A 16,410-nucleotide genomic window follows, 5' to 3' on the forward strand; every position below is an offset into this window, starting at 1 on the left:
GCATAGACTCGGAGGCATCCGATTCCGTGTCTTTGTCAGAAGAAGCCGCGGATTTTTGAGATCCCGCGACTTCAGTTTCAGGGGGAGTGGATTCTTGCGACTCATCATTAATGATGGTTCGCTCATCCACCTCTGCACCTTCTGGAAGGGGAGGAAGAGAAGAAGGAATTTGGTGGTTCTGTCGAAAAAGAAGCAAGTAAATACAAAAAAACGACTAAGACAGCAAAATAGTAGTCGACAAATGTCAAAGATAACACGATGAAAAGGTACTTACTTCAGGAAGGGCGTGGCTGCCACTATATGGCTTTACGCGGCATGAGGTAGGGACCTCATCCTTTTTGCTCAGCGAGGAGAAACATCGAATAAGCTTCTCCAGGTCCTTCGTGGAAAGATCTCCGGATAGGCGATCAACATCTTCTTTGCCAGTATATGCCCAAATGGGGATTTTGCGAGCCTGCAGAGGCTGCACCCGGATCCTAAGGAAATGGGCGGTAATTTGAACACCCGACATCTCTTCACCGCGGGTGTTTTGGAGTTGGTGGATGCGCTTCATCAAGGCATCGATGGCGGCCTTTTCCTCGGCAGTGGCTTCAGCATCCCAAGATTTGCGCCTCAGAATTTCGGCAGCACTATCGAAGGGAGCAATGTCGTACTCTTGGCCGCCGATGGTTTTGTCTTGGATGTACAGCCACTTTTTGCGCCATCCTTGGACGGAGTCGGGGAACTTAACATCAAAACAACCTACGTCGGATCTGACGCAGATGCAAACGCCGCCTACGTTATAGACGACGCTACGAGAGTTGTTCCACCGGAGATAGAAGATACGTTTCCACAAGACCCAATGAGGATGGGACCCGAGGAAACATTCACAGAGGGTGACGAAGATAGAAATGTGGAGGATGGAATTTGGGGTCAGCTGATGCAGCTGAATCCCATAAACGAAAAGCAATCCACGAAGGAATTCGTGAATAGGGGAAAAAAGACCGCGAAGGAGGTGGTCAACGAAGGTTACTCGGTAGCCCATCGGTGGCTTTGGAGCGCTCTCGTCTGAGGGGAAGATGACGGAGTCTTTCTGGACCAATCCAAGTTTCTTCAAGTTCTTCTTGTCCTGGTTGGTGAGCTTGGACCTCTCCCACCCAGGGGTCTCAGTGGCCGCGCCCTCCATCAAAGTGTCTGTGCCGGCGGCGGTGTGCTTCGACAGCCTTACGCGCGGCGGCATAGAGTACACTCTTGGGTGAAAGGAGAAGGTTTGGTGGCGTGAATACGCAAGGATGCGCGATGGCAATGGCGATGGAAGAGAGATATTGGAGATTTGAGCGGCGCAGCGAACGAGATTTCTAAGGAGGACGAAGGTCATTTATGGATCGCCGCGCCGTTGGATGGAGAAGAAATGGATCTGGCACCTTGCACGTGTTTCCGGGGATAAAACAGTAATTTTACTTGGAGGTAACTAAACAGGCGCCACAGTGCGCGTGTTAGAAAAAAGCGCAGGACGTGTGTCCCCCACTTGTGTAACGTGTCAAATACCGCAGAGTTTCGGGCCCACAGGTCAGTGACAGGATAGAACTCGCGTCTTCCCGATACAGTGATCGTGGCCATCGTCAGCGCTGATATCACTTTAAGAAAAAACTTCGACTGCGGTGCTTCGAGGATTGGTGACAGAGGAGTATTAGTGATAATTTCGGGAGCCTTTGATCAAATACAAGGTTTTGTTCAAATGCTCGGGGGCTACTTTTTAAAGGGGTTTGATAAAGGAGTTGATTCAGAAGGGAAAACATTAGTCTACAGCCATCATCATCAACAACGTCATCGAAAGAGAACTTCGAGTAGTTTTCATCAAGGATATCGACACAGAAATTTCGAGTATTTCAACAAGGAAAAGGCGAGAGCCTATGATCAAATACAAGCATTTGTTCATATGCTCGGGGGATAATCTTATTAGAAGTATCGTTTATACTTCTGATAAGAGGGTAACACGGATGATAAAATATAGAGTTGTTCCACAGTAAAGCAAGTTGAGCCTCCAACCAAGTATAAATACTTGACTGTAGCCTCGGGGGCTACTCCCATCGGGAGCGCTAGTCGCGCACCCGATAAATATGGGAGAATTAGAAGAGGTGACAATATAGCGACAAAGGTGCTAAAAAGGTGAGCCTACAACCAAGTACAAGCACTTGGCTGTAGCCTCGGGGGCTACTCCCATCGGGAACGCTGTTCTCGTACCCGATGAAATTAAATAAGTCATGGTGAACATATTTCGAGTTATAAAATAACTCTTCATATACTCCCATCGGGAGGACAAGATAAAAATATACAAGTCATCCGTTGACTCTAATAAATGTGCTATTCCAGCAGCTGAAAAAGGCACTCGACAATATATTCTCAGAGCGCCTCAGTCGCGAATTAATCTCTGAATGCCGCAATACTTTACGAAGGTAAGTCCCCAGGATCTGTCCTGCGCGGCGTGGCATCGCCTCTGAATGCGCTCTGCTACTTTTTTCCGTATCAACAGATGCGAAGAAAAATCTTAACGGACGCGTTAGGTACCCGATAAAACATGACTGGAATTCGGCATCTGGTAAGACCTTAAGCGGCACATGTCAAATTACGCCAGTATCCCGAGATCATGTACAGGGACGTGACCTTGAAGAAGGCTTTTGCGGAACTGCCACAAGAGCAGTTAACTTCTTACCTGATCCGTCAGATGAACCAGCCCCAACTACCGTTATCCCTGCACAATATACAATTGTTTTATGAAAGTTAATTTATTTACTCGAAGAAATCATATGATAATTGTAAAGATGGAGATTTTCCCTGATTCTTCGATTCAAGCAAAATCTCGGGGGCTACTGACATAGGCATTCCCAATGGGCCTGCCGAAGATGGTACCCGGGGTTTACTGAATGCCCGCGACCCGAAGTTTATGAAGCCGGGAGCCCAGTCACGAAATAGTTGGGAAAGATAGAGTTGTATTAGGAATAAGGACTTGTAACTATTACGGGACGAATCAAAGAGTCTCCCGGACTTTGTAACTTGTACATCACGAAACCCTCGGCTCCACCTCCTATAGGGGAGTCGAGGGACAAAGAGAGGATCGATTTCATTGTCAACACAACCCTAATTTCTTAGCAGTCGAGTACTTTTCCGGCTGAACCTTCGAGATCTACTTGCCCTTTACTTCCCTGAAAACCCTAGTCTACAATCTGTAGGCATTGAAAAGTCGATACCTTGTCACCTTCTCCTCTCCATCTCTCCTCACATTTTCTATGCCTTCCCAGTCCAATTCCCTTTCCTATTCATCTAAATTGTACTGTTCTTAATTTTAATTATTTGGTTGCATAACTAATTGTTTTTCACTTGTTGACAGTGTGATTGATCGGCTAGCTATGGATTGTTCATGGATTCTTGATTGCTCTGGTTTTACCCCCAAAAAGTGCTTGATGCAAACATGAGTTTTACACGTACAGGGAAGAAGTTGAGAGAAGACTTCTTAAAAGCTTGGTAACTAACAAGGTGATCTTTTCTTCTTCTGGTATGTTCTTGCCATCCAATTTTTGGTCTTCTTGTTTGCTCGAGGCATCAGGAGTGCACACGTAGGAAATCTGAGAAGAGAAAGAATCAACAATAGAATATTTTTATTCGGAAGAAGCCGAAGGTTTCATATTAGCCTCTTGCTTTGCATAATAAACCATAGTAAGTTCTTTGTAGATCATGTTGTAGTTTACCCATCACCCCAAAAGAACGTGACATCGGATGCAGAATTCTGCCATTCAGATTTAATCTTCGGCAGAGTATCAACCATGCAAGATGCATTTTATAGACCTAGGCTATACATTTTTTTTGGTTACTTAATCTGTTCCATAATAGCAATTGGATGAGTTCATATATTACTATCCTATTACCAGATAAGTATGCCTATGCTTGATTTGTACGCATTCCTTTAATTCTCATGATTATTTTAATTTATCTTTGAGAGCAGAAAGTAATTATTGATGCAGAAGTAGTATTTTTTTCCTTTTGCTGTTTTGCACTCTGGAGCAAAATATATGGGGGGGAATCCTGATGAGCAGTTTCTACTTTCTAAGATTTGAGCGAATGTAAAAGCAAAGAATCGAAGGTGTTTATCTATCTGAACGTCACCTTACTTTGATGCTCTGATCTCAAGGTACAATGGAAATACGTCCCCTATCACCTTTCCATTTTTCATTGATTCATATCTGCAAACTTTGCTTTCTGTTGGCTTGGTCTCACACCTGCTTGATATTGCCCGAAGTATTGTGTTGTGGTGGTGGTCTGCTATCAAAACCAAAGTGGTATGCATGTAGAAATATGTATCGAGAATATTACTCCTCCTCTCCAAATGTACCAACATCCAGATTTACCAACAGGTCCGTTTATTTACAAATTGTTTGAGAAATTTCCCCAATTTACAACAATGAATATGTGTTTGTGTCTATCCAGCATTACATTACCTAGATGATATTCAATTTAATTTATGCTCCAGATGTCGAACGTGTCCTATTAAGATAGATATTTTACTTTTATGATTATTTTGTTAGTTATGTCCTAATTTTGCATGTGTCCTATTAAGTTATGCCAAACAGCCATTCGTCGATTTTACAATTATATCAGCTTGCTGGCTTGCCATCCAGTGTTTTGATAAGGCTCGTTGACAATGTCTCTGCTCACATCCATAGATGGATCTACATAAATCGGTGTCCATCTGTAGTTTATGCATGTCTGGTGGTAACACATATAGCGAGAAGGATGATAATATGTCGGAGTAATATATAAAGCATTGTTGCAGGGAGGCGGAAGCTTATGCATACCTAAACCATCTTGGAACATAAGTTGATGGTAACTATAAGATATAGTGCTCTAAAGTAGTTCGGAGTTTATGTTGCTTCTGAATTTTTCATGTGTGCATCTTTTGTCTATGTGAACTTGTAAAGCACGCGTGTTAGCGTAGTTAAAGTGTTTGGTCTATCTTTCCATAGGAATTTCTTTCATCTAAGAATCATGGTCTATGTAAACTACACAAGCCGATGTCTGGTATTTCATTGGATCCAAAACTGAATGCAAGTGCATATTCTGTTCACGAACTTTTCCTACAGATATGGGCAGTTTTGGGGACAAGGAGGGGAAACGGGAACTTGATTAACATGCAGGTTGATAGTTTTCCATGTGCCAAAGCAAAAAAGTAATGCCTTGCCATTCTGAATTATCATGTGCACGTGCTATGAAGGTGAGGGATTGGATCACCACTTTCCGGCGAGGAGGCACCCCACAACCACTAGTATATATAGCAATGATGCATATTGGCCCCGGTGCGCCACTAGTATTAGGGCTATTAATATAGTAGTGACGCACCACTATCATTCTCGTGTGCCACTGCTAGCGATACCACACTGTTGGCGATATCACGTCTAGGCATTTCTTAGTAGTGCATTTGGTGCCTCCATTAAGTGGTCGTATGTATGTTTTCGGCGACAAGCATTACATGGAACATCTGCAAGAGTCGCTGCACGTGATCAAACGGATCAAACCCAATCTGTACGTGCAGGGGCCATCCCATCCATAAGTATGCCAACAACCATAGTCTATGTATAGAGTAAAGAATTATATCATCACGTGTATATATGGTCATACTGCTCCATCTTCACCACCATAAGTTCAGAGTTTTACCTCTCAGGATGAAAACCAAGGTCTGGTCTTAACTGGTTGTGTCTGGCAATGTTCTTGTTGGAGACATTGTTTTGAGAGTGGAGACTATCTTCAGGGTGAAAACCTCAGACATTTGGTCGGGCGACGACGGCGCTGTTGCACTGTTTCTTTCTTGGAGGCATCGCTTTTGGAGAGTATGTACTTCAGGTGTTATCACAGTGGTGGTTGTATTGGTGTTGCTAGGTCTAGAAGGCTGAAGCGGGACTTTTATTTCTTAGTTTTCTTTACTCTTTTTTGACTGTGTGCATCCGTACTGCCATTAGGGTAGAGCGTTGTTGTAGAGGCTGGGTGTCATTGGTATCTTCTGATATTAATATATTCCCTTTATCTAAAAAAAATCTTTCACCTCCATATGAAGCGCGCAAACACAATACACAATAGTGGAGATGCATTTTTTCATCACAACCGTTTTAACTTGAGCCGACCACCATATAAACATAGGAGAGACCGTAGAAGTGTTGAAACTATGTAAATAATACCAGGGGGTAGGAGACACCGGGAAGGAATCAACCCTAACTGCTCGTAAGAGGTTGCGGCTTTCTGTGTTATGTCTTCTAAAACATTGCGGGGCAAGCCCGCCGTTTCATTCTATTGCACTGAACAAAATAGCACACAAGACTTCAACGTAGAGAACCAGAAATTTTTGAGTAATGTGACCAACATAAGTCCACATGGTCATTTCTGGATACATATGGCTACATGCATGAACCAATTCAGAGACCGGAGACTATATATCCTTCTATTTGAAGTATTCCTGATAGATCTTGCAGGTCTCCTGAAGTATCCCTAGAGTCGGCGCATTATCAGATTACTCGTAGTGAGAGTAACTTCACTAGTAATTAAGTGCTCAACTCACCAAATTTGATGTGGATGTGATGAGGAGAGAGGAGGATAGAGTAACATAGTTAGTTACTGTAATATCACACTTTTCAAGGTACAATGAGTCTGCAAGCTAAAGACATATGATACTACTTTAATATTAATAACCACTATGAAGGTAGTAACATAGAGTAGTAACATGTGCATATTACTGCTCTATGTTACTTCCCACTATAACTAGTCTCATGCTAGGACTTGTACTAATTAGTGCTCTTCAGTTGGCCCGTGAGAACAACCATATACTAACAGACTCACAGTCTAGCTCCCGAAGGTGACATCATGCAATCCTCATAGATCCCCACTGGTGCGTTAAATTTATCCATGGCTCATTTTTTATCGATGCCATATTAACCTTGGTGAAGCACATCCTTGCAGGTTGCAGCCATGCCTATCTTGACGAGACTCTTTTTTCTTAGCTTCTTTTCTCTTTTTTGGCTGTGTGCATCCGTATTGTCATTAGGACGGTGCGTTGTTGCAGAGGCTGTGTGTAATTGGTATCTTCTGATATTAATATATTCCCTTTATCGAAAAAATGCCTATCTTCCAAATAGTCGATATTGCTCCTCCGGTTTGGTTATCCAAGGCGATGGACAAGCTCTCCCGTGGTTTTTTCTGGGCAAAAGATGAGGTGGCTCCTGGTGGCAAGTGCCTAGTCAAGTGGTGAACCGTCTGCAGGCCGACAAGTTTGGTGGCCTGGGTGTCCACGCTGGTTATGGCAGACTTGGACGGCTCCAACCAAGCCGTGGCGTGGCAAGGCCTCCCTCTTCCCATTGACGACAAGGTGCGGTCACTCTTTGTAGCCTGTGTGAATTTTCACCTAGGGGATGGCGAGCGCCTCTCTTTCTTTTTAGACCGTTGGCCTGACGGCATTTGCATCAAGGAGATGGCCCCTAATATGTTCAAGATGTGCACTCGGTAAGAAGCTGACCATCACCCAAGCCATGCTTGATCAGCGCTGGACCAGACACTTTAAACGGGACCTACCAAACCTGGCCATGATTGAGATTTTTTTCGATAAAGGGAATATATTAATATCAAAAGATACCAGTTACATCCAACGTCTGCAACAATGCAACACCCTAATGGCAGTACGGATGCACACATCCAAAATAGAGAAAAGAAACTAAGAAACAAAAATCCCGCTACAGCACCCAGACCTAGCAACCGCAATACATCCACCATCAAGACAACACCTAAAATATAGACTCTCCAAAAGTGAAGCCTCCAAGAAGGGAACAATGCACCAGCGCCGTCGTCGCCCGACCAAAGATCTTAGGTTTTCACCCTGAAAATAGTTCCCGCTCTCAAAACAATGCCTCCAACAAGGTTATTGCCACGCACAACCAATTAAGGCCAGACCTTGGATTTTCACCCTGAAAGGTAGGACTCTGAACTTCATCTATGCTGCCACCCCCACTTTCATACCACGGTCACGCTCTACGCAAGAATGGTGGAGAAGTGGATCCGGCACGTGAAGAGGGACTTTCTCGATGCCGCAACGACCAAGTGCGTTGGGTTGGACTGCGAGTTCACCGACCCTCGCAAGAAGAAAACCGGTGAGGAGCAGCGCGCCGCCGTACTTCAACTCTCGGTGGAGTCCGAGACGTTGGTGTTCCAGATGATTCATGCCGATATAAAAGTGCCACAAGTGCTCAAGGATTTCTTGGAGGACGGGAACATCAGATTCTGTGGCGCCGCTATCGGCAATGATGTGAAAAAGCTAAGACTCGAGGGCATTCACATCACTTCTGCGTACGACCTCCAGAAGGTAGTCCCGAACCCCACCACCAAGACCACTCCAAGTCTATATGATTTGGCAAACCATACCATTGGGACAAACCTTGACAGAAGAAGAAGTACAACCACAAGAAGAAGATGGAGGTCGCCGCGCAAGAAAAAGAAGAGGAGCTCATTTTTGGATGGGCCAACTATCCATTGAGCTACGAGCAAGTGCACATGCAGCAATAGACGCTCACCTGGGCTTCGAGATTGCTAGGAAGCATTGGATGCTAGTTGGCTACTAGCCATGTTGATCATCTCAATACTTAGAGATGATGAGTAGTGGTGGTCTTTTATATTAATTTGTATGAACTATGAATCGATTGTTTCAATATATATGAACTATGTGTCTTTCATATATATGAACTATGTGTCTTTTCATATATATATATGAACTATGTGTCTTTCAATATATATGAGATATGTGTCTTTCATATATATGAACTATGTGTTTTTCATATATATGAACTATGTGTCTTTCATATATATGAACTCTTGTGTCCGTGCTTGCTTGCATCACAGCGTGCCTGCTTGCTTGTTGCTAAGCGCAGTCCTTTTACCATGTGGAAATTAGCCAAAATGTATTCACTAAACCAAGTCCAGTTTAGTCCAATTTAACCGTCATGATAATTATGCAGTGAAGATGGAGATCTTTATCCAATTGTTTTCTTCAAAATGTAGTTAACCGCACTTGGATCGCCGATATAGTAGGGGCACCGAGCGCTCTGGCACTGCACCACCTACTCACAGGGTACTCGTTCTCCAGGATGGTTTGGTTTAAGGTCCTGTCGTGGATTCGATCCACTTCAGGCCCTCCCACGGCTGAGTTCACCACCCCTCCCCAGTTGCGCAACGGCATGGTGGATATGGAAACACTGAAACACAACAGTATTTGACAACGCACGGCCTTCGGTGACGTCCTTATTCAAAAAAATCGTGGCGGAGGCGCAGGCGGTGAATTATTTCATATTCAAATCACTCACATTTTCTAATAATAAATCATATATTATTTATCCAATTCCGGTTTACAGATTTCAAGATATTAATTATTTGGCAATAATATATGAATAATGCATATATTATTTGATAATAATAATAAATACATAAATACATAATTATTTCATATTCAAACCACTCACACTTTTGTAATAATAAATCATATATTATTTGTCCAATTTCGGTTTACAGATTTGAAGATATTAATTATTTGGCAATATTATATGAATAATGCATATTTAATTTGACAATAATAATAATAAATTAATAAGTACATAATTATTTCATATTCAAATCACTCACATTTTCTAATAATAAATCATATATTATTTGTCCAATTCTGGCTTACAGATTTCAAGATATTAATTATTTGGCAATAAATTATATGAATAATGCATATATTATTTGATAATAATAATAAAATAATAAATACATAATTATTTCATATTCAAATCACTCACATTTTTCTAATAATAAGTCATATATTATTTGTCCGAAATGTGACACAATGGTATAAGAGTTAATAGAATTGTAATACAATGGTATAAGAGTTAATAGAATTGATATGATAGTACTATTTACAACAAGGTACAATCACATTCGTAGGAACCCAGCAGGAAAAAACCAAGAAGTTAAGCGTGCTGAGGGTGGAGTAGTGTGCGGATGGGTGACCGACCGAGAAGTGATGACCAAATCTACAAGTGTAATTAGTATTAAAAATGGTCCAAGTGAGAGAGTAACAAGTCAAACAAAAAAAGAAAAAAGAAAAAAGAAAATGAAATTAAAAAAATGAAAAATATAATTACTGAAAATAATATCTAGTCGCGGTTGGAGTTACGGGCCGGGACTGAAGGTTCTCCAGCCCAAACCCTATGACGCGGCCACGTGGATGGCCATTAGTCCCGGCTGGTAACTGGCGACTAAAGGCCTCCCTTTTTATCCCGCCTAATTAGTCGCGGTTGGCCAACCGGGACCAAAGGCTTTACAGTGCGGGACTGAAGGTCCTGTCTCCACTAGTGTCTACACTCTGTTATAGGTTTTGCTACTGGTATCATTAATGTTTCTGAAATTTTTCCTGCTATACAATAAGCACATTGCAGCCGGTAATTGTTTTTTCGGTAGGAGTAAGACTGGGAACAGAGTATGAATAAAAAATTTCGATGAAGGGCACTTTATTACTTTCGAAGCAAAGAACCCGGCCTCTGTATAGTTAGGATGCACACAGCCGTAACAGTACAGTTATTACAACCACGAACTAGTAAGTGTATATGAAAGTAAAACAATGTGAGAATACAAAACGTCACGCTGCCACCCATGTTGGGAAAAATTTCCCTCGCCGTATCTTCTAATCGTTCTCCATAAAGAGGTCACGATGTTCCACCCGTTGAAGAAGCAACCATGAACGTACAGTAGCCATGCACCGGTATATGACCTGCATGAGATTAGAAGATACATTATTAAAAATCTTGTCATTTCTACATAGTCATAGCGACCAAATAACGGCAATCGCTTCCATCCTAATAAGACGTTTGAACCTGGTATCCACACCATTGAGCCAGTTGCCAAAAATATTCGCAACACTACGTGGTGGGTATAAGGTAGAACCTATCTGGATTGCTGACCATATAGATCTAGCTAATTTACACTGGAAGAATAAGTGTTTTGTAGTCTCATCATGATAACAAAAGACACACTTCTTACTTCCGTGCCAATTGAGTTTAGCAAGATTATCTTTGGTGAGAATGACTCCTCAATGAAGATAAATAAACACTTTTATTTTGAGTGGTATCTTCATCTTCCAAAATTTTAAATTATTATCAAAAGTAATATCCGGCTGGATTATCGCATTGTACATAGAAGCCACCGAGAATGAACCACTCTCAGTAAGATTCGAGCGAAACTCATCCGACCAATGCGATAGATGTACCACGATGATATACTGAAGTATAAATATGACCTATTTATGTGCAAGAATCTATTTAATAAATGCATGGAAATTAGTGTGCAGTGCTGGCTAACCACGTGAGGGAAATGCTTTATATATGGGTATGTATATGCCAAATCACATGGTCATATAATGTTACCGACCTCAAAATATTTTCTTATTCAAGCCTATATGTCGCCCAACTCACACACATAGAGTGACGAGAAGGAGATTATAGAGGTGTCCTCACAGAATATGCGAGAGGGGCGGCAGGAATGGGAAGCATCGTGATAGAACTGAATATTTCCCTGTTGCGCAATAATCCTAGTCCAGAGTGAAGCACTTGGGATACAGCTCACGGGTTTGCGAAGCTTTCAAATCCAGTGACTAGCATCTAGTGGGCCCTTACGCTGAATAGTTCCTCTCAGATCCCTGTTCCCTTCTTGATGAAGCAGACGATTTATTCACCTTCTCGAGTGGGCAGAACACATAGATGGAAGACCAGTCAGCTTTGTAACCAAAATTACCAACGATGAACTTCCTTTGTCGAAGCTCTGAACGCTGACCCTGAATGAATTCGACCAAATAAAAAAGTGCAATGCGCGGCGGCGTGTGGATGGGTGTGGATTGACTCCGCTTTTGTAGATTTTCGTTCGATTTTCTCCTAAAAACTAAACACTTTCTATTTAATTAATAAATAAGATAAAAAAATTGCCTCTGTTTAAAAGAAATGGAAATACTCTGATTGTGAGTCCACCTGTCACGCCAAAAGAGACACTCACCGAAGTCATGCAAACAACGGCTTCGGTTTTTCTTATCTCAGTGGAAAGAAACAGAGACGTTCATGTTTCATTCGGTTACACACTTCCCTCTACTAATTGAGCCATGGCACCATCCATAACGAGAAGATATTACGTAAGTAGAATACGGAGAAAGGCAAAACAAGGTGATCAATATGAAACCTTTGGCAGGAATATAAGTGTCAAAAAGGTGCAATAGTGCACTTTTTTATAAAAGTAATTATATTAATATCGTGAAGATGTTAATTACATCCGGTCTCTCCCACAACGCAATACAGCTTCAAAAAAGAAGAAGAAGCTAAAAAAGAAAAGGAAAACCGCCACAGTGATTTATTCCTTGACAACACGTGAAGTCCAAATTCTTCAAAAACGATGCATCCAACAAAAAAACAGTGCACAAGCGCCGTCGTCGTTCGATCATAGATTTTCACCTGAAGAAAGTCCACGCTCTCAAAACAATGCTTTTAATAAGGTCAGACTTTCCTCATCGTCAAGCAATTTCCATGTGTTGTCGCCCCCACTTGCATACCGTTGCTATGAGTCCTAAATCATCAAGCAATTTTGTCAACACCCGGATTTTTAAGTCCAGATGCCTATTATGTCATATATCGCAATCCCAAAAATATTGTTTTTGTGAGACATAATAGATTGATATCACAGAACATCATTCATTACAACACATAAATTATCTTACATCAAAGGATCACATGACCCAGTCTTAATACAACATAGTGGATCTAGAGATCCCATTACAAAACACATAGCGGAAGCGAAGTAGCAGTCGTGGTCCATCTGTTCCACAGACAACTTTTGACGTCAGGAGTAGTCGTAGTTATCATAGACGTCCTGCTATCCATCTTCCTGGTACTGGTTCTCCTCTTCATAGTCTGGCCATTTGAATAGCCAGGGACAAAGCCATGAGTATATTAAAGTACTCGCAAACCAATACTAATGTAAGCACTATTAACTATAGTAAGGGGTTCTAAGCTCTAGGTTCATTTGCATAAAGCCAATTTTATTTCATAAGCACTTTAGTAATAAAAGACTCTTCATTTGCCTAACTTACTCAAGTGGGAACATTAGTGTCATTCCCACAACTCTGTTGTGATCAATTCAAATTCACCTTTCAAGTTCAAGTCTCAAGTCATATGTCACATTTTTAAAATGGTCTGATGACGGAACAGTATGGCCTTTCCAACCGTCCATAACCGTGGACACGGCTATTCGAATAGGTTTACACTCTGCAGAGGCCGCACACTTTTGCTACAACATTTGCAATAATTCGTCAGGGTTAACTGGCCCTGATCTATCACCCTCCGTGTGCGGACTACCAACCATAACCTTTCACTTACATACCCTAGTATAGGCACCTCTCCCATGAGCTTGGCCTCCCAGTGAAGACAAACCGCCAGCCTGGGAACTGCACAGGGCTTGGGCCGGACATTCACCTCATTTCACGTTATTTCACATCAGTTCACATTTCAATGGAGGCAGCCTCGGTATAACCCCTATGACGCTTGTTTAGAGGGAACCCATACTAAAGCACATAAATTTCCAGTTAAGCCCTTACCCATAATCGGGTATTGTGGGGGTACTTGTAAAATTGGAATATATGGTATCGCATCCGAACACAACCATCAGTTTTTGGTAAAGTTCACCATGTCATTCACAAGTCATATTCACCTTCAAAATCTTTCAATAGAATGACTCATCATTCCAAGGTTTTCAAAGTCATTTCATTTCACATGTTCCCCTCTAGAGTAGTCACTTTTAGTTTTAGCATTAGCAACTAGTCATGAGGGGTACTATTTAACTTGTAGCTCTCTAGGCTAAGTGTGATGCTCTTGTACTACTCTATATCTAGATCAAGTAAATCATGAATTAAAAATAAACTTTGATAAACCAAAGTCAAAAACTTGTAAGTTAAAAACTTGGGATGGGATCATTAAGCATAAAGTAGAAGGTAATGGTGCCTTGCTCTTGTAGAGCTTTGCACTAGGGCAACTTGCAATAATATTAGCTCGCCTTGAGTGGTGTATTGATCAAATTTTTCTTCTTCTTCAAGGTAGACCTCCTCTTCTTGGTAGTCTTCGGTACTAGCGTCTATAAACGAATACGAGGATAACAATCACCAATCAATACTTAAGCGGACTACTTAGCCTTAACGGCTCACTCAAGATGATCTATCATCATCACAATCATTACTTAACAACAACTAGGTTTTTCCATTTAGTGGTAGGAAATAATTTCCTCTCATTGAAATATTTATTAGGGTTTCTATTTATTATCCTTGAGAAATAATTTCCTCTCATTGAATCATGTTAAGATTTAATCTCCTCAAATAATAAGGTATGAGTACATGTTGACCAAGGTAAACACTTCATATTTATCATTTGGGAATAATGATTTAAATGAGGTATTATACCTCATGCAATTTAAATACTACTATGGAATTATTTAATATCACTAAGTAGTTAAATATGAGGTGCTATAAACTAAGGTTATTACCTCATATTAGATTACTTAGGACAATGATTTAAATGAGAGAGAACCTCTCATACCATTTAACAATTAAATTTGGATAATTTAAACGGACTAGAAATGGCCACATAGCCATTATTTTGCTCTAGCCCATGATCATATGAAACAACCATATCATATTTTTACATAAACAATTAGAGCATTTGAAATCTGAATTATGAGAATTTTAATTACCGCAAAATTCATTATGGTTGATTTTTAATAATTATTTGATGTTTGAAAACCTACTGCCTTGTTATTTTTATCACATAAATTCTATACATAATCTATGGTTGAGACCAGTGGGGTTTGATAGATAATTTCACAAGCTTTCCAAATATATAAAGTTCACCAAAATTGGTTCACCAGATTTGAAGCTATTAAATTATGAAATTGGCACCAGTAAAGAATTTGACTGAAAAAGATTTAATTCGATTTCAAATCACTGGGCTAGGCGGGAAACGAATTGGGCCAGAAAGAGGGAAAAGGGTTGGGCCAGCCCAGCTACGCGTCTCGCGCGAGCAGGCCACCTGACAGGCGGGACCCAGGCGTCAGTGTCACTTAACAGCCGGAATGGTATGGATCAACGAGGACCGTTAGATTAGAGGGAGATCGAGCGGCCGTGGTTCATCTCCTTCCTCGACAGAAGGGGATGGGCACGAACCCTACCGGCGACAGCGAGGGTCGTCGGCGATGTACCTGGGCTCAGGCAGGACTCGGCGAGGCGGGCAATCGAACGAGGAGAAGATGGAGAGGCAGAGGGTGGTCGCGGCAGCTCCTGAGATGGACGAAATCGACGGCGTCGTCGAGCTAATGCTGCGGCGAACTCCGGCGAAATTGGAGCTATGCTCGTCCCGAGCAGGTAAACGATAACAAAGATAATTTCTGGAGTGACATGCCATCATAACCTTGATCATACTATTGTAAGCATATGTAATGAATGCAGCGATCCAAACAATGGTAAATGACATGAGTAAACAAATGAATCATATAGCAAAGACTTTTCATGAATAGTACTTTCAAGACAAGCACCAATAAGTCTTGCATAAGAGTTAACTCATAAAGCAATAAATCAAAGTAAAGGTATTGAAGCAACACAAAGGAAGATTAAGTTTCAGCGGTTGCTTTCAACTTGTAACATGTATATCTCATGGATATTGTCAACATAGAGTAATATAACAAGTGCAATATGCAAGTATGTAGGAATCAATGCACAGTTCACACAAGTGTTTGCTTCTTGAGATGGAGAGAAATAGGTGAACTGACTCAACATAAAAGTAAAAGAAAGGCCCTTCGCAGAGGGAAGCATTGATTGCTATATTTGTGCTAGAGCTTTGGTTTTGAAAACAAGAAACAATTTTGTCAACGGTAGTAATAAAGCATATGTGTTATGTAAATTATATCCTACAAGTTGCAAGCCTCATGCATAGTATACTAATAGTGCCCGCACCTTGTCCTAATTAGCTCGGATTACCTGGATTATCATCGCAATGCATATGTTTTAACCAAGTGTCACAAAGGGGTACCTCTATGCCGCCTGTACAAAGGTCTAAGGAGAAAGCTCGCATCGGATTTCTCGCTTTTGATTATTCTCAACTTAGACATCCATACCGGGACAACATAGACAACAGATAATGGACTCCTCTTTTATGCATAAGCATTCAACAACAGTTAATTTTCTCATATGAGATTGAGGATATTTGTCCAAAACTGAAACTTCCACCATGGATCATGGCTTTAGTTAGCGGCCCAATGTTCTTCTCTAATATTATGCATGCTCTAACCATT

At 41.3% G+C, this 16,410-nt stretch overlaps 1 protein-coding gene across 1 annotated transcript; it reads left to right on the top strand.

Annotated features, from left to right (window-relative positions):
• The first annotated feature begins 8,050 nt into the window (after window positions 1-8,050).
• LOC127315907 (uncharacterized) lies at window positions 8,051-8,571 on the top strand. Its single transcript, XM_051346349.1, has 2 exons — window positions 8,051-8,371; window positions 8,452-8,571. Exons 1-2 carry the CDS (start codon window positions 8,051-8,053, stop codon window positions 8,569-8,571), a joined length of 441 nt encoding a protein of 146 aa, XP_051202309.1.
• The last annotated feature ends 7,839 nt before the right edge of the window (window positions 8,572-16,410 follow it).

This window comes from Lolium perenne, chromosome 7 (genome assembly GCF_019359855.2).
Source record: "Lolium perenne isolate Kyuss_39 chromosome 7, Kyuss_2.0, whole genome shotgun sequence".
NCBI classification, from domain to species: domain Eukaryota; kingdom Viridiplantae; phylum Streptophyta; class Magnoliopsida; order Poales; family Poaceae; genus Lolium; species Lolium perenne.

Bases quoted from the DNA above. Each gene is read 5' to 3' on its own strand.
- LOC127315907 (XM_051346349.1), top strand. From the start codon at position 8,051: ATGGTGGAGAAGTGGATCCGGCACGTGAAGAGGGACTTTCTCGATGCC. The intron at 8,372-8,451 runs GTAGTCCCGAAC...AAACCTTGACAG, and splicing joins CTGCGTACGACCTCCAGAAG to AAGAAGAAGTACAACCACAA.